General features: G+C 42.8%; 1 protein-coding gene and 1 long non-coding RNA gene across 12 annotated transcripts in view; one reads left to right on the top strand and one right to left on the bottom strand.

Moving 5' to 3' along the window:
• Positions 1-7,301, bottom strand: part of LOC113917041 — a 43,930-nt gene extending 36,629 nt beyond the window's left edge. For 2 of the 6 annotated variants that reach the window (XR_003518111.2, XR_003518110.2), the window contains exons 1-2: positions 6,258-6,401; positions 1,518-1,710 (exon numbers count right to left, since the gene is read on the bottom strand). This is a non-coding gene — a long non-coding RNA (uncharacterized LOC113917041). Of the gene's footprint in view, positions 1-1,517; positions 1,711-6,257; positions 6,414-6,759 lie in introns of those variants that run through there. The other 4 variants (XR_003518108.2, XR_004820146.1, XR_003518106.2 and 1 more) reach the window with 4 other exon arrangements.
• The window catches only part of MASP1 (mannan binding lectin serine peptidase 1), a 62,243-nt gene continuing 50,974 nt past the window's right edge, over positions 6,446-17,714 (top strand). For 5 of the 6 annotated variants that reach the window (XR_003518104.2, XR_003518105.2, XM_027584468.2 and 2 more), the window contains exons 1-2: positions 6,528-6,660; positions 15,147-15,378. Coding sequence is in view for 4 of the 6 variants with exons in the window: in XM_027584468.2 (XP_027440269.2) it covers positions 6,656-6,660; positions 15,147-15,378 (237 nt within the window). In the remaining 2 variants the exon portion in view is untranslated. Of the gene's footprint in view, positions 6,661-15,146; positions 15,379-17,714 lie in introns of all 6 variants that reach the window. The other variant, XM_027584466.2, reaches the window with a different exon arrangement.

Genomic DNA, 17,714 nt, shown 5'->3' with positions numbered 1-17,714 from the left:
GGTTGTTTTTTTGACTGAATGAAATAAGGCAGAAAGCAAGAGAAGCTGATGTGTATGGCCAGTTGATTCACTTCCAGGGCTCACTAATAAACTTAGACTCTGTCCTAAAGAATAAGGAAGAAGGTGGGAATCAGGGTAGGTTGAGACATGGGAAAAGGGGAGAGAGGAATCCTCTCTTATCCAGAGACCAAAGTAGATTCTGGAAGCGATAAGCCTACTGGCAGCTGAGGGAGCATGAAGATTTTGATCCTCAAGAGAGGTCAAAACACCTCAGCATACCTCTTTGTTCGGTAAAATTGTGTGGTGGAGAGCCAGCTCTGTTGGCCAGCCAAAGGTCATTTGGGGCTTTCAGAAAAACCAGCCAGTTTCTTTTCAAAGTACTCAGTCTCAAATAGAGTGGCCTACAACCTAACAGAAAAGAACATGGGAGTAGGGAATTCTGATTCATGGTCTCAGCCCACCATCTAATTTCAGTGTGACCCTGGGCAATACATTTCTCTCCTCTAGGACTCAATTACCTCATCTCAATATCATTATTAATCATATATGTAAAATATAGATAATAATGCATGGCCTTTGTCGGTTGTTTTGAGGATGAACCGTTCTTCTTGGAAACAAGGCTTCACAGGAGGCTGGGGCAGAATGTGACCTCCATCCCCAGCATCCTGACTCACAGGCTATTCCACGGGCACGGGGCTATTTCTACTGTGTCCACCACAAGGTTTCCAATATTTAGTCACTTGCCTTTATAATTTTTTGGTATGCATGAATACCAGCTATATTATTATTATTATTATTTGTTTCATATTTGTGTTTATTTTTTTAATCTTATTTTATTATGTTATGTTAATCACCATACATTACATCATTAGTTTTTGATGTAGTGTTCCATGATTCATTGTTTGCGTATAACACCCGGTGTTCCATGCAGTACATGCCCTCCTTAATACCCATCAGTGGGCTAGCCCATCCCCCCACCCCCCTCCCCTCTAAAACCCTCAGTTTGTTTCTCAGAGTCCATAGTCTCATGGTTCATCTCCCCCTCCAATTTCCCCCCTTCATTTTCCCCTTCCTACTATCTTCTTTTTTTTTTTCTTTAACATATAATATATGATTTGTTTCAGAGGTACAAGTCTGATCTACTCTGGATTTGCTTCTTGGTTTTTTGACTGAAATCCATATATTTGAAAGTATGCTGCTACTCTAAACATAAAAATAAATGTAATGAGTAAAAATTGTTAAATCCTAGCAGAATAATATTGTCTCTGCAAGACTGAATTTGAGACCTGCCTTTCCTTGTTAAAAGGGAAATGATTATCAATGGTATAATGGCATCACCTTGAGATTTTCTTCTCAATAATATCTGGAATGAAAGAGAAATGAAAAAGGCAGGACTTTCTTGGCATATGGTGGTGACAGATATTGAAGGTTGACTCATGCAATTTCCATTTCTAATCACTGTCTTCCTTGCTGTCTGGCTCTGCTCTATAAGCTGTAAAAGTAAGAACCCAACTTACCAGTCTCCTTTGCAGTTAGTGGTGGCCATGTGACCCAGCTCTGGTCTGTGAGACGTAAGGAGAAGTCTCCCAGTCCCCTTTTCTTCTTTCTCCTTTTTTTCTGTTTTGAATGTGGACATGACATCTGGAGTTACAGCAGCCTCTTTGTGACCATGAGGTGGCAAGCATGAGGATGAAAGCCCATATACTAAGGCTGGCAGAGCAGAAAGAAAGAAAACAATGTCAAGCAGCTGCCCCAGACCTATGTACCTCCTCACTTCTTGCTTTGTGAGGAAAATAAATTCTATTTGAGCATTAGTCAAGGTTTCTCTAATTATGCACCAGACAGAATATTAACTGACCCAGTGTTTTTTAATTCCATGTGTGTGGCACCTGAAATCAGCCTGATGCCCCTGGTGGCATGTGTTTCATGCTTTTCGAGAACCTTGTATAAGAGAGCTTATTAGTCTGTTAGGACTGTCATGGCGAAGTTCCACAGACTGGGTAGCTTAAACAGCAGAAATGTATTTTCTTATAGTTTTGGAGACTAGCACTTCAAAATCAAGATGTTGGCAGGTGTTTTAAAGTTCACCTGGCTCAGTCGTCAGGGTCTGCCTTCAGCCCAGGTCATGATCCCAGGGTCCTGGGATCGAGGCCCACGTCGGGCTCCCTGCTCAGCAAGAAGCCTGCTTTCTCCCTCTCCCAATCCCTCTGCTTGTGTTCCCTCTCTCGCTGTCTCTCTCTCTCTCTCTGTCAAATAATAAATAAATAAAATCTTTAAAAATAAATAAATAAATAAATAAAGTTCAAGGTCAAGGTGTTCTTTTGAGGCATCTCTCCTTGGCTTGCAGATAGCCACTATCTCACTGTGTCCTCACATGGTCTTTTCCTCTGTGTTGTCTGTGTCCTAATCTCTTATTATAAGGACACCAATTATATCAAATCAGGATCCACCCTAATGGCCCCATTTTAGCTTAATCACCTCTCAAAAACCCTATCTCCAAATCATCACATTCTGAGATACCGGGGGTTAGGGCTTCAACATATGAATTTTGGAAGGACACAATTCAGCCCATAACAGAACCAAATAGGTTATTTTTTAATAGAAATTATTTTTCCTTCCCTGCAATCTTTCAGACACAAGATAGCATGGCTCATGGATGTTCAAAGTCCACAGGCAGGGTCAGGAGCCTGCAGATGAGGGGAAAGAGTCCTGGATCGGGGGTCAGGAGGCCTGGGCTCTACACATCAATTGTCCTCTTGCTGGCATAGTCTCTGTGAACCTCTGTGTCTTCATCTGTAAAAATTATGACTATTACATGTAATAATGTATATGGAAGTATCTGACACATGCTAAAGATATTTCATCAAACCTAAAATGCCGCCAATTGTAAAATGCACCATTATGTTCTGTGCACCCAAATTGGCAAAATCGTGCCATGAGAGCTTTTAAAATTAGAGATTCAGGAGCCCCACCCCAAATTTGCTGAATTTGAATTTCCTGGGATGAAGTTTAGGGGTTGGTATTTTTTAAATCCCCTGTATTCTGATAATGCGATATCCAGGCTCCGAAGCAATGGCTTTCAGCATAGTCAATGTGTTGTAGAACCCAAAATTTAATTCTAAGGTGCCATCTTTGGGGCTATTTATCAGTTTCTTAGATATTCTATAGGAAGCCTGGATTTCTGGCTTTGCCAACAAAATCCCATGCCCAGATACTTTACATTTCCGAACACATTCATGGGATTCCAGAAAGTCTCAGCTCAGGAGTTGCATATAATAAATACTTCGGTAGAACATGTAAACCAAGCCCAGTTCTAGTGGTAGGAATGCTGTAACATGCACTCTCTTAGTACTATATTCCTGACCCTGTCCCTGACTATAACCTGGGGGTGTTGGGTCCACATCTGTCGTTCTACATTTTATGATTCTAAGTGACATATTGTTAGTTCATTGTGTGCTTATTTTAACTTTTCTGTCAAACTTCTAAAAAAAGTAGTTGAATCTTCTTAATAGTTATTTTCCTGAATACCTATGATGGAATCCTGAGCCACGTCATGCTGCTATGACCACAGATAAAACAAGTATCAAGATGAGAGGGACGCTCTGGGCTCCACTCTTTTCACAGGTCATGAGAGTAACCCACAGGACTGCCTTCACTGCAGTATCATTCCCCAGTTCTCACACCAACATTTACATGGGTTCCCTCAACGGGGTCCAATCCCCTCATTGTACAGCAGAGCAGGCAGCTGCCCCTCCTCTCCCTCCCTCCAGCCAAGAAAGTAGATGACTTGCCCAAGGTCACATACAAGTCAGCCTACTGACCCTGAGTCTACTCCCAAACCAATGTCCCGTGCATCCCTCTTACTTCCCATGATCTATTAATGATACTTCAGAGAGTCTTTATCAAAAGGTCAGGACAATATCACCAATGTCTTCTAGTCCAACGGGAAACTGCCCTGCGTCTCACACAGATCATTCACTGAGCCATATAGTTCCTGTTTTCATGCAGATTCCATCTGAGCCTTGGCTAACTCCCAGGGAAGCACATATCAGATCTGCTGTATATTGGCAGAACTTTGGCTTAGAATGTATTTCAAATGTCTCCCATTGAACATTGGCAGCCTTGAAAAAATATGGCCAGGAAATTATTCTGGGAAGCTCGATTGCTCTATGACACTTTACAAGGAGAAGCTGATGGCTTTCCCTCCCAAGCTCTTCCCTCTGTGCCCAGAACAAATGACTGCATATTCCTGTATGTGCCCTAAATTAGGAGAGGGCCAGCTCCGCTGCCTCATGAATAGAGGGAATGTCTGTAGCGGGCAGAGCCCTCTGCCCAGCACACTGTGCTTTGAGCCAAGTTCTTTCTCCTTCAGTTTTGAAACCCTTGGGTATTCCAAGAGAAATGTAGTCCATGTGTTTCTGATTCATTACACTTAAATCATTAAAGTGTTGTTTTGTGAGAGTTATTTGATGTCTGAGGAGCCTGTGAGGCTCCTTAATGGGACTTTTAAACGGCTTTGTTTTTTTTACTCTGCCTGAAACAGAAAGCAACATTTTGCTAAAACAGTGCCTGAGTTCAAACATATTCTCTCATCTCATATATTTGCACCCACATTATCGACCACAGCCTCTCACTAATGCCAGGCCTGGCAAGACTGACATTCGAAAGTGTTAAAATAGAGAAACTGGAGAGAAAATGGAGCGGGGAGAATTCCAGCGAGATTCAAAGAAGTGTTCCCCCAAATGTGCCAATGCAGCAGTATCAGAGCGTGGAAAGGACATGCGTTTGCTACCTTGGTTAGACTGGGGGGTGGCTCTCTGGGGTACACTGTTGGACAGCTAACACAGCACTTTGGAAGGCATAATCTCCTTGAAGCCTCATAGCAACCCTCATTTCCCAGATGTGAAGCAGGACCAGAGACGCTAAGTATTGGACCCAAAGTGCATAGCTGGCTTGGACAGAAAGGAAAGATCACAGCTAAACTCTGACTCTGAGTCTAATGCTCTTTTCAGAATGCCTCAAGTTGAGTTTCTCCATGAATGTTGCATTTGAAATACCAAATGCACTAGAATATATTAGGGAGAAGCGGTAAGTTATAGTGGGTAAGACCTCAGATTCTTCCCTTACCACTTCCCTATCACTTTCTATGTTACTTAACCTCTCTGGGCAGCTTCCTTGTCTGTAAGATGGGGATAACCCTACTACCCAACTATACAAGATATAAAGATGATTGAAGGGAATTAACACATTACTAGAAGAGTCCCTGACACCTAGTGCTCAATAAATGTTAACTATTCGTGGTAGGAGCAGTAAGGAGTAAAAAAGAGCTGGATAATCTTGGCAAGGTGTAGAAACTCTCTGAGCCTCAGTTTTCTCATTTGCAAAATGAGTACAACAGTGTGACCCCTATAGGTTTGTGGGAGCACTTGAGATGATGCTTATGCTTAGCACTGTGCCTACTACAGAAAAGGTTCTCTGTAAAATCTATTTTTCACACCCAGACATCTCTCTCCCTATTCAGTATCGGTCGTCATTTTTGTGGGGGGAGGAACTGTCTTATTATTCAGCTCAGCTTAGATCTGGTGCTGCATTTCTCCACAATCTCAAGGTGTAGACGTGTATACAGACCTAGGTCTTTCTCTACCCACAGGGTGCAGGCTTTCCTGCCGTGATGGACCCTCACTGGGCTGGATTGTTCGCACACTCTGAGTTGGTAAACAGAACAAGTATTGCTTTTAAGCAAAGAAGAACCACTAGGCAACTGCAGGACTTGGGGCTCCCTCACATTCCTGGCCAACGGCTCTGTTCACAGGAAAATCTGTCGCTGTTTGCAGGCTGACTGAGACTTTGGGATTTGGACCTTTTTTCTTTCCTAGTATAGATGTTAGAATTGCCTTCTTAGTTGGTTGTTTCTGCTTCACTGGTGTCTTTTTGCCAGTGTCCTGAAGAAGAGCAGAAAACTATAGCCATCTGGCAAGGGAGACTAAAGAGAGATTAGACTTTGTCCCTCTCCACCCTCCACACACACACACACACACACACACACACACACACACTCAGTACAGTCACACACACCTTCACTCACACACTCACTCATACACATTCACTCACATTCACACAAACTCACTCATACACATTCACACACTTACTCATACACATTCACACACACATACACAAACACATTCTCTCTCTCTCTCTCTCTCTCTCGCTCACACACACACACACACACACACACACACACACACAGATACAAATACCTTTTTGAGCCTCTCAGTTTTCTCTCAAGAGCTGGAGCCAGCCACACAGGATAAAGGAAGGAACTGGAGATCTTTTCAGGAAGAAGACAGATTCTGTTCTGTCAGGTTCCTATGAGTGTGTGTAAAAGCGAGTCAGAGGAGAGAGAGAGGGAGAGAGAGAGGGAGGGAGGGAGGGAGAGAGAGAGAGAGGAAGAGGCAGAGGGAGAGAGGGGGAGAGAGGATCTGTTGCAGGCAGGGGAAGGCGTGACCTGAATGAAGAATGCCAGCCAATTCCAGAGACACACAGGGACCTCAGAACAAAGATAAGGCATCGCTGACACCACACCGGGGACAAGCTCACAGGAAAGTCAGGCCGAGGGGACCGAAGCCAGGCAGCCAGGAGCACCCCAGGCAGGAAAATGAGGTGAGTGCCAGGGCAGGAGTGGACATGGGGGGGGGCCCTTTCGGGAAGCAGGTGTCAAGTAGCCCGGGGAGGTTTGCCCTGGTCTCCAGGCAGACTCACCTGCGTGTCCTGTGGCTGTTGCAGGGGGTTCTCATCAATCCCTGGGGCTTTGAGAAGGGAGATGTGGGCTGGGCGCTGCCCTGGGACTGCGGAGACACGCAGCTCGAAGTGGGAGACTTTGTGCAAATCCTCCTCCACGCTGCCCAGGCTCAGTTTCTCCCTCTACCAGCATAGGGGGCTGTCTGCTGGCGAATGTGACTTTCCTCCTGTTGCCCACAAGGCTGATTTTTTGTTTTCCTCCTCTGCAAAGAGCATTCGTTTATCTCTTCCAACACTTTGTGAGTTAGGTATGTGTTTGTGTGTTTATTTCTTCTGACCGGAAAAGAAGCCAGCTTCCCACAGCTCAGCTCTGCGGTTTCTTAAACCTTCAGAAGTTTGCCAGTTAAAACCTCAATTTAGAAAACGAAAAACCTGTCCCCATTTTACAGTTCCCTATAAATTTCTGCATTTCTCACTGAAATCAGAGGCAGCTGGTGGCATGAATCAGGCTATGAATTGTACCGAATGGCTCTTAAAGGGATACCACAAATTAAAAAAAAAAAAAAAAAAGGACCCTCTGGTGTTCTAAATCCAGGACTTTCAATTCTAATTGTTTTTAAACTCCTCAACATTTCCTATTCCTCAGCCTATACTTAGAGCTACTTGATCCTTCTTACCAGGCATTCCTTCTAAGTGTTCCTCTGCAAGTCTCAAAACGCAACCACTATAATTATTTTGACTGTTTATAAGTGTTAATGCTGTTAACAATACCCAAAGAAAGGAAGGTAAAAGAAAAACACCCTGCAGATGTGTTGAGTCCCTCAGCACCTCTTTTCTCACTGATTTTCTCCTCAATTGGAAAAGGTTTCTATTTGTTTCTCTTCTGCAAAGTCACCTAGCAACTTTTCTGGGTCTGGGGCCAATGGGGGGCTTTGGACTGTGTTAACTCTTTGAGCTCATATTACCTGTGGTTCAGAGAAATAATCAAGTCTCTAAGGTTAATTTGATCTGTTCTTTTAAAATCCATTGTAATATTAAGCCTGCCATCTAACTTCATTTTCCTTTCTCCTGAAAGAGATAGGATTTATGTCCATCTACATGGAGTGACAATTCAACTGATCTGTGGAGAGCAGATTCCTACCCTACCACCCCATGCCCCAGCCATACCAATATACAGACTGATTAACAGCTCTGTATATTTGCACAGAACAGCCGTCCCCCCTTATTTTCCACCTAAAGGCCCCCATTGTTCAAGCCACAGCTCAGACTTCATCTCCTCTTGCCTGGCCAACATCCCCAGAATGAGCATCCTCTCCTTTGTGCTATCCCTGTTCTTGGGAGCTACGTCTCTCTTCATCTTCATAATATTTTGCTATTCAAATGTCTATCTCCTTTTCCAAGACTGAATGCTCCTTAAGTATAGGATCTATGTCTCTCTCTCTTTTTTTTAAGATTTTATTTATTTATTTGACAGGGAGAGAGAGACAGCGAGAGAGGGAACACAAGCAGGGGGAGTGGGCGAGGGAGAAGCAGGCTTCCTGCGGAGCAGGGAGCCGGATGCGGGGCTCGATCCCAGGACCCTGGGATCATGACCTGAGCCGAAGGCAGACGCCTAACGACTGAGCCACCCAGGCGCCCCAAGGATCTATGTCTTGTTCACCTTAGTATGCCTGGTGCCTAGCATAATGTCTGTTTCCTGTCAGGCATTCAATAAATATTAGCTGAATAGAATTCAGCTGACCAGCAATGGATCAGTGGAGATGTGCTCCACTAGAAGTCTCCAAAGGGTCTCCCTCATAGGGACACAGCGCTTCAGAGTTTGTAAAGCACTTTTATAGGCCTCTCTCATTGGGTCTTTAGATTTTAGATGAAGTAAAGATTTATGGAGAAGTGAGGATAAAAGCAGTTAAGCAACTTGCCCAAAGCCACATGGATGATCTTGAAAAGGCTCTGACTCAAACTTGACTCTTTGGACTCCGAGTCCAGGATTTTTTCTACTGCATTCCACCAGACTCTCAACCAAGTGTATTATCCTATACCGATAGCTCTCAATTCTAGCCGTACATTAGGATCATCTGTGATGCTTTCAAAAGTGCCAATGATTGGACCTCACTCCAGACCAATTAAACTAGAATTTGTTGGAGAGGGGCTTTGTTATTAGTATCTTTTTTTAAAAAATTTCTACATAAAGCCATGAGTTTTTAAATTATTTTTCACAGGATTAATTGCTTTGGCCAAATGCCTAGACATGATATGGGCATGGACCCAGCAGCTCCCTCTGTTAGCTTTTGTTATTCTCTTCTTCTGTTGAAGCTAATTCACCATATGGTGTTGGGCATGACATGTCACCACTTGGGGTATCCTTTTCATCATCTGTCAAATAAGGGCCTTGTCCAAGGGATCTACACAGTGGCTTTCAACTCTTCTCCTCACAAACAGTCTTGGTGTCGTGTAGGTTGAAGTGAGGAGAGGCAAGGAAGAGGGTATAAGGTGCTACTTCTTCCACAATCATTGACACACAGGGGCATTTTGTGCACTCCCCAGAGCCTGCTCCTGCAGGGGGCCTATCCAATCCCAGGTTTATATATCAGTTGACATGTCAAGCAAATGTAGTGAAACGTTTTGATTAGCTTGAGAATAGGTAGCAGGTGTCAGGAATTCACAGCCGGGGCCTGGTGTATAGGAAGCAAGAAACATCCAGAAAGTGTGGTGGGAAACAAAAGCCGCCACTTACATTCTTCGATTGGCAGCTCCTAAAGCAAGCAAGCATATGCTCAGGCCCGTTATGGGCAAGGAGATATTTGTTTCATATGTTTGAAACTGTTTGGCGATATACACAAAATAGAACAGAAAGTTTCTTCCCACACTGGCCCGTTACCTACCACATGTGGGCCTTTGGGGCTGAATGGGGGCTGTCGGCTGCCAGCCATGGATAGGACCAGCATTAGGGGCTCAGAGTCTTCTCCATGTGGTCTGGAAAAAGCAGGCACGGAGAAAGTTGACCTTTCAGACTTGCATAATCTGGGTGTCGATGTTGCAGTGAAGTCCAGCTTGGGAGCCAAAGTTCTTTGCTAACCTCTGCTTTTCGGGAAGCAGCATGATGGAGTAATTATAGCTAAAGTTTGCTGAGGGCTGGGCGGTTAACAAAGCACTTTCCAATCCTCCTTACTCTGATAGCAGCCGCATGGGGAGTCATTATTATCACCTCTTACTGGACGAGGACACTGAGACCTTACGTGGCTTCCCCAAGTTGGGTCAGATAAATAAAGTCAAAGGCTGGACTTGAAACTAGCTCTTCTGACCCAAGGCTAGGGCTCTCCCCTCCCCAGGCAGAACTGAGCCAGAACTCCCAGCCCTGGTAACATCTGTACCTTTCCTCGCTCAAAATTAGGGCTGTCTGGGCCCTGAAAGATCAGGTTTCTAGACTCTGCTTTCCTGAGAGTTCACTGGAGAGCTTGGACCTATGCTTTCCCTTCTCTCTGCCTTGGAGGCCCTCCCTCCAAGATTGGTTTTAAAAAAATATTGACCCTGGCAATTGGATTAAAACATTTTGTTTCCTCAGTTGAAACCTCACATGTTACTATTGTAGGGACGTTGGAAAAAAATTTAAATGACTTTATTATTTTCTTTTTATTAAAAAACAGTACAAGGTCCTTCTTGACAGATATGAACATCACATATACACAAAAATTAAACTTAAAACATTCATACTCCCACTTGAGAAATAACCACTGTTAATACACTGGTGATTTCCTTCTAGGCCTTTTTGCACTTACCTATTTACCTTTCATGTAAATACCATATGAGACAGCTAGATAATTTATGTTTACAGTTATCTTGTTGTGTTACATATTAAAAAATTCATGTGTATGCATATTTATACATATAAGCATCTGTGTGCTGGGGAGGGAGAGTTAGGGAGAAACAACTTTCTGATTAGCGAAGCGTAACCATTACAGTAGTCCCTGCTTACCCAGGGAGGATAGGTTCCAAGACCCTCAGAGGACCCCTGAAACCACAGATAGCAAGGAGCCCTATAGACACAATGTATTTCCTATACATACATACCTATGATCAAGTTTAATTTATTAATTAGGCACAGTAAGAGATTAACAATAGTAACTCATAATAAAATGGAACAACGGTAACAATATACTGCAATAAAATTATGTGAATGGAATCTCTCTCAGAATATCTTTTTTTAAAACATTTTTAAATTTAAATACGATTAATTAACATATAATGTGCTATTGGTTTCAGAGGTACAGGCCTGTGATTCATCAGTCTAATATAATACCCAGTGCTCATTACATCACATGCCCTCCTTAAGGTCCATCACCCAGTTAACCCATCCCTCCACCCCTCCTCCCCTCCAGCAACCCTCAGTTTGTTTCCTATGATTAAGAGTCTCTTATGGTTTGTCTCCCTCTCTGGTTTTGCCTTGTTTTATTTTTTCCTCTCTTCCCCTATGATCCTCTGTTTTGTTTCTTAAATTCCACATATCAGGGAGATCACATGATAATTGTCTTTCTCTGATTGACTTATTTCACTTAGCATAATACCCTCTAGTTCTCTCCACGTCATTGCAAATGGCAAGATTTCCTTTTTGATGGCTACATAATATCCCATTGTATGTATATACCACATCTTCTTTATCCATTCATCTGTCGATGGACATCTTGGCTCTTTCCACAGTTTGGCTATTGTGGACATTGTTGCTATAAACATTGGGGTGCAGGTGCCCCTTCAGATCACTACATATGTATCTTTGGGGTAAATACCCAGTGGTGCAATTGCTGGGTCATAGAGTAGCTCTATTTTCAACTTTCTGAGGAAACTCCATACTGTTTTCCAGATTGACTGCAGCTTGCATTCCCACAAAGAGTATAGGAGGGTTCTCCTTTTTCTGCATCCTCGCCAACATCTGTCGTTTCTTGACTTGTTAATTTTTAGCCATTCTGTCTGGTGTGAGGTGGTATCTCATTGTGGTTTTGATTTGTATTTCCCTGATGCTGATGGATGTTGAGTACTTTTTCATGTATCTGTTGGCCATTTGGATGTCTTCTTTGGAGAAATGTCTGTTCATGTCTTCTGCCCATTTCCTTTTTTTTTTAAGATTTTATTTATTTATTTGCTAGAGAGAGAGGGGGTGGGAGAGAGAGTGAGCGAGAGTACAAGCAGGAGGAGCTGCAGGCAGAGGGAGAAGCAGGCTCCCTGCTGAGCAAGGAGCCCAATGCGGGACTTGATCCCAGGACGCTGGGATCATGACCTGAGCCAAAGGCAGCTGGTTAACCGACTGAGCCACCCAGACAGCCCTTCTGCCCATTTCTTGATTGGATTATTTGTTCTTTGGGTGTTGAGCTTGATAAGTTCTTTATAGACTTTGGGTATTAGCCCTGTATCTGATATGTCATTTGCAACTATCTTCTCCCATTCTGTCGGTTGTCTTTTGATTTTATCAACTGTTTCCTTTGCTGTGCAAAAGCTTTTTATCTTGATGAAGTCCCAATAGTTCATTTTTGCCTTTGTTTCCCTTGCTTTTGGGGATGTGTCTAGCAGGAAGTTGCTGTGGCCGAGGTCAGAGAGGTTTCTGCCTACGTTGTCCTCTAGGATTTTGATGAATTCCTGTCTCACATTTAGGTCTTTCATCCATTTTGAGTCAATTTTTGTGTGTGGTGTAAGAAAATGGCCCAGTTTCATTCTTCTGCAGGTGGCTGTCCAATTTTTCCAACACCATTTGTTGAAGAGACTGTCTTTTTTCCTCTGGATATTCTTTCCTGCTTTGTCAAAGATGAGTTGACCATAGAGCTGAGGGTCCATCTCTGGGTTTTCTATTCTGTTTCATTGATCTATGTGTCTGTTTTTGTGCCAGTACCATACTGTCTTGATGATGACAGCTTTGTAATAGAGCTTGAGGTCCAGAAATGTGATGCCACCAGTTTTGGTTTTCTTTTTCAAGATTCCTTTGGCTATTCGGGGTCTTTTCTGGTTCCATACAAATTTTAGGATTATTTGTTACAGTTCTGTGAAAAAAGTGGGTGGTATTTTGATAGGGATTACATTGAATGTGGAGATTGCTCTAGGTAGCATAGACATTTTAACAATATTTTTTCTTCCAATCCATGAGCATGGAATGTTTTTCCATTTCTTTGTGCCTTCCTCAATTTCTTTCATGAGTGTTCTATAGTTTATTGAGTACAGATCCTTTGCCTCTTTGGTTAGGTTTATTCCTAGGTATATTATGGTTTTAGGGTGCAATTGTAAGTGGGATCGACTCCTTAATTTCTCTTTCCTCTGTCTCATTGTTAATGTATAAGAATGCAACTGATTTCTGTGCGTTGATTTTATCTTTCAAAATATCTTAATTGTATTGCACTCACCCTTCTCCTGATGATACTGAGATGATAAAATGCCTATGTGATGAGATGAAGCGAGGGGAGTCACATAAGCACTATGACATAGCATTAGGCTATTACTGACCTTCGGACAATATGTCAGAAGGAGGATCATCTTGCTTCTGGACCAAGGCTGACCATGGGTAACTGAAACCACAGAAAGGAAACAGTGGATAAAGGCGAGCTACTGTAATCTGAGGATGCTGGTCTAATTTCCCAGCATGGACTTAGGCTATATAAGGCTCTGGCACCACTTTCGTTCATTCATTCATTCATTCATTCATTCATCTATTCATTTTATTCATTCATCATCTATTAACACCAGGCTGTATACTAGGTCCTTTATATACATCATCTCTAATGCTCATGTGAGTCCTATAATTAGAAATTATAATCTCCATTTGACATACGAGGAAACTGGGCCTCAGAGAGGATATTATCCAAGATTTCTCAGTCAGTAAGTAGAAGAATGGGGATTTGAATCCAAATACATCTAACTTCAGGGGCTGTGTTTAAAGCAGTGCTGTGTGAGACATGCAGAATGGAAGCACGTACAAGGGAGCTGTGGAATCTGGAGGTATACAGGATACTCCATAGCCTAGGAAGCTTCGAGCTGGATGGTGAAGGATAAATAAGGCAAGCAGATGAAGAATAGGTAGGCCATGTGCAAGGGGACCAAGGCATGCACCGGCATGGCATACTTTCAGCAGGGCATAGTTGGCACTGAGATGAGGCTGGACAGGCAGATCAGCGCTAGTTCAAAAAAGGCTCATCTGCCATCCTGGGAGCAGATGCTTTCTTCTGCAGGCACAGTGAAACAGCTTGGTCACATGTGTGTTTTAGAAAATCAACTTCGGCAGAAAAGTGCTGAGTGGTATAAAGTGGGGGACAGGGAGATTACTTAGGATGCAATAGCAATAGGCCAGATAAGAATGTTAAAATTAATAGACTGGAGAGAAGTAGATGGATTTCCAAAACATAGGAAGCGGAATCAATAGGACTTAGGGAAGAAGTTGATGAGCCAGGTTTGGGGTGTTTGAGTTCAAGGTCACTGGGTCTTGCAGGGGGAGCAATCTATTAGATGTCCAATGTGGTGCATATTGTTCATTAGGGTTCTGAATAGCCTTGGACATTCTGACTCATTATTGCGCCACTTTGGGTGTGTTCCATTAAGTTTTATTGAGTTTTCCTTGCCCCTTCCTTATGCAATTCTTTTAACAGTCCATTATCTCTGATGCCTACAGCTGGAAATAAATTGTAGTTTTCTGATCCTTTTATAAGAATACTTACCAAGAGGGGGAAAAAACTTGTTTTGCTTATTCTTTCTTAATTCAAAACTTTGCATACCTTGACTGATTTTGTTAAATCTGTTTAAGGTAATGCAAGATCCCATCATTGAGTATAAGTCTCATCCCAGTATTACCATGTCACTATTACTTACTTTTTACAAAACTGAACCAAGAGTTTGATTCTTAAATGAAGCCAAGTTGAATAAAGGACATCAACTTTTTTTTTAAGATTTTATTTATTTATTTGAGAGAGACGGTACAGGCAGGGGGAGCAGCAGGAAGAGAGAGAAGCAGGCTCCCGCTGAGCAGAGAGCCTGACGCGGGGCTCGATCCCAGGACCCTGAGATCATGACCCGAGCTGAAAACAGACGCTTAACTGACTGAGCCACCCAGGTGTCCTTGAAAGGACATCAACTTTTACCTAATTATGAAATTTACATTCTCAACAGTAAAATAATAAGTATCAGAGTCCCAAATAGGGGACTGTCTAGGAGACTTGAATATTTATTAAATCTTGAGAAGAGCACAGTTCGAAGAAACCATAGAAATCATGGAGTCACCATCTCCCTGTAGAATAGACTGGATAAGCAAGGCCACAGGTGGGGAAGAGTAAGCACAGCAGGTCAATGGCAGAGATATGTCAAGAGCTTGGTCTCCCAGCTGCTTAGTTAAGGGGTGAGGACCTGTGTCCATGAATGTAAGTAGGTCCATTCATGTCTTTCAGGTGGCTCCTTCTCTGTCATGCTCTGTGCCTCTCCTTGTTGAAAGCTTCGGCCCATACCGTGGAGCTTAACAATATGTTTGGCCAGATTCAGTCACCTGGCTATCCAGACTCCTATCCAAGTGATTCAGAGGTGACTTGGAATATCACTGTCCCAGAGGGATTTCGGATCAAGCTTTACTTCATGCACTTCAACTTGGAATCCTCCTACCTTTGTGAATATGACTATGTGAAGGTGAGACCCTTGGTTTTTCCTAACTGAGCCAGGTTCTCTAGTGGAGAATCTGCTAGGAGTTAGAGAAGCCTAGATGAATTAGATACTGTGCTTACCCTCCCAAGGTAGCAGTCCAGTGAGGAAGACACACAAATTTACAACATGATGAATGAAGGTTGGGGGTGGTATGCTAGGTGCAGGCTGAGTGATAAACCTAGAAAGGACCACAAGAGAAACTGAGGCTGGCAATGTATAACTCAGCCAAACATAACCTCCCTTTTTTCTTTCTGTTCTCAAAGTCCTTAAAGTTTCCACTAACATCTGCTCCAAGGTCACTTTTACAAGCAGAAAGAAAAGGGCAGAGACCCCAGAGTAAGCATAACTAGACTGAAGCACAGCCATAATCATGTGCAAAGCTGAGGCATTAGAAAGCATTGCCCACTTCCCTAAGTAATGATCAAGCACTGGGGAAGGGTTGGGTATGTAGTAGTAGACAGTAGCAGGTGAAATCAGAAGGTTGGATTAGGGTGAGATTCTGAAGGGTCTTGAATGTGATGCTAAGGAGTTTGGATTTTTCTCTGCAAAGGGTGTGGACAAGGTTGGGGGGTCACCATCAGACGTGGATGTAAAAATCATGTAGAAGAGGAGCAGGAAATGATTACAACATCGAAGCAATGTTCCCTGGACTTTAGAGAGAACCCACAAACAGTGCCATGGATGGGAAGCTGTTCTTTGAAAGTGGGACTGAGGAAGTTTGGAGTACTTCTGAGAGATCAAGTGACTAAGGCTGTATCTGGCTCAAAAAGATGTGGAGGCCTAAGAACCTACTTTCTAAGCTTTCTCTGGCTTTCTGGAAAAGTTCTCATCAAACCACTCTAGAGTAGACTTTGTATATTTTTAGTGTTATTGTGGTCTCTGTTCTCCGCAGTCAGTAATTCAGTAAGAGTTAGCCTTGTATTAACCAGAATGTTTGATCAACAGCAAAGTAGTGAGTTTACAATGTGGTTTTATACTTGTAATCTCATTCCATCTTTAAAACAATCCTATAAGACAGGTACTACTACTGTCCTGCTTCACAGGCAAAGGAACACACCCAAGAAGGTGAAGCTACAGCTAGTAAGCAGTGGGTCAATTTCCAAACCCATGTCTTCTGACTTTCAATCCCATGCTCTTTTGGCTACACCAAACCGCTCTCAAGTTGCTCTCCACTGAGCCCCAGGATACCGCAGGATACTGCTGGGGGGAGAAAGGGGGCCGATAAGTGGGACTATGAACCCCCACCCTGCTTAAACTCATTTTAAATGTTGGGTATTGCTTATTTTATATGTTGGGTCTGCATCAAATATCTCATTTACAACAAGGTTCCTGTGACTAAAAACTTTCCCAAATTGATGCTCTTTGACAGAGTTTCTTAGCTTCAGCACTATTGATATTCTGAGCCAGATAATTCTTTGCTGAGGAAAGCTGTTTTGAGAATTATAGGATTTTTAGCAGCATCCCTGGCTTCTACTCACTAGATACCAATATCACTCTCCCACCAGTTGTGACAACCAAAAATGTCTCTAGAAGTTGCCCATATCCCCAGAGGGACAAAATCTAATCTGAGAACCACCGTTCAGTGGGATGCTGCCCTTCTGTGAGTGTGCTGGGCTGAGGACTGCGAGAATTTAAAGATACAAAAGACCTGGTCCCTTACAAAGAGAGATGAGCCTAGCAAAGTAGCCATTGCATAAAGATGGAAAAGAGTAAGGACACAAAAAGACTGACGGATACAGAATGAGGAAGGGGGGGTGGGCTGGTTGCTCTGGGAGATGATGTGGGCTGGCCATCTAGACTGACATATAGTGTCCATGAATTCATTAAAAATGGAGCCAATTTTTCAGAGTCACAAGGATCCAGCAAGGAGACTTGTGTTCAAGACTACATGTTCATCATCATAAAGTGAAATTTCTGACAAACATGTTAGTTATGTCTTCCAGGATACAATCTAGCTTCTGCCAGAGCCAGACTCCAGGAGAAGATGCATTATGGGTAGGAACCATTAGGTTAGCTGACTCCTCCAGCCCATCCCCCCAACTAATGCTGGTCATAAAACTGTGGCATTCTCAAATATTTGGATTAGAAAGTGGACTTAACCAGAAGGGAAATGACCAAACATTGGCTTAATACGACAGTAAGTTCCAAGATTTAAACAAGGCTAGATGTGAACTTCCTAACTGCTTTCTTCTCTATTTTCAAACATGTCACCCATCTAGAATTTTTTTTTTCAGTGAAAATACTTGCTTTTACTAGTAGCTGAGGTTTTAAGACTATGGACATTACAGAATTTTTTTTTCTTGAATTGTAATAATAACTTA

The sequence above is a fragment of the Zalophus californianus genome, chromosome 1 (assembly GCF_009762305.2).
Source record: "Zalophus californianus isolate mZalCal1 chromosome 1, mZalCal1.pri.v2, whole genome shotgun sequence".
NCBI classification, from domain to species: domain Eukaryota; kingdom Metazoa; phylum Chordata; class Mammalia; order Carnivora; family Otariidae; genus Zalophus; species Zalophus californianus.
The sequence above is the reverse complement of the archived record's forward strand: the minus strand, read 5'-3'. Positions and strand labels throughout refer to the sequence as shown.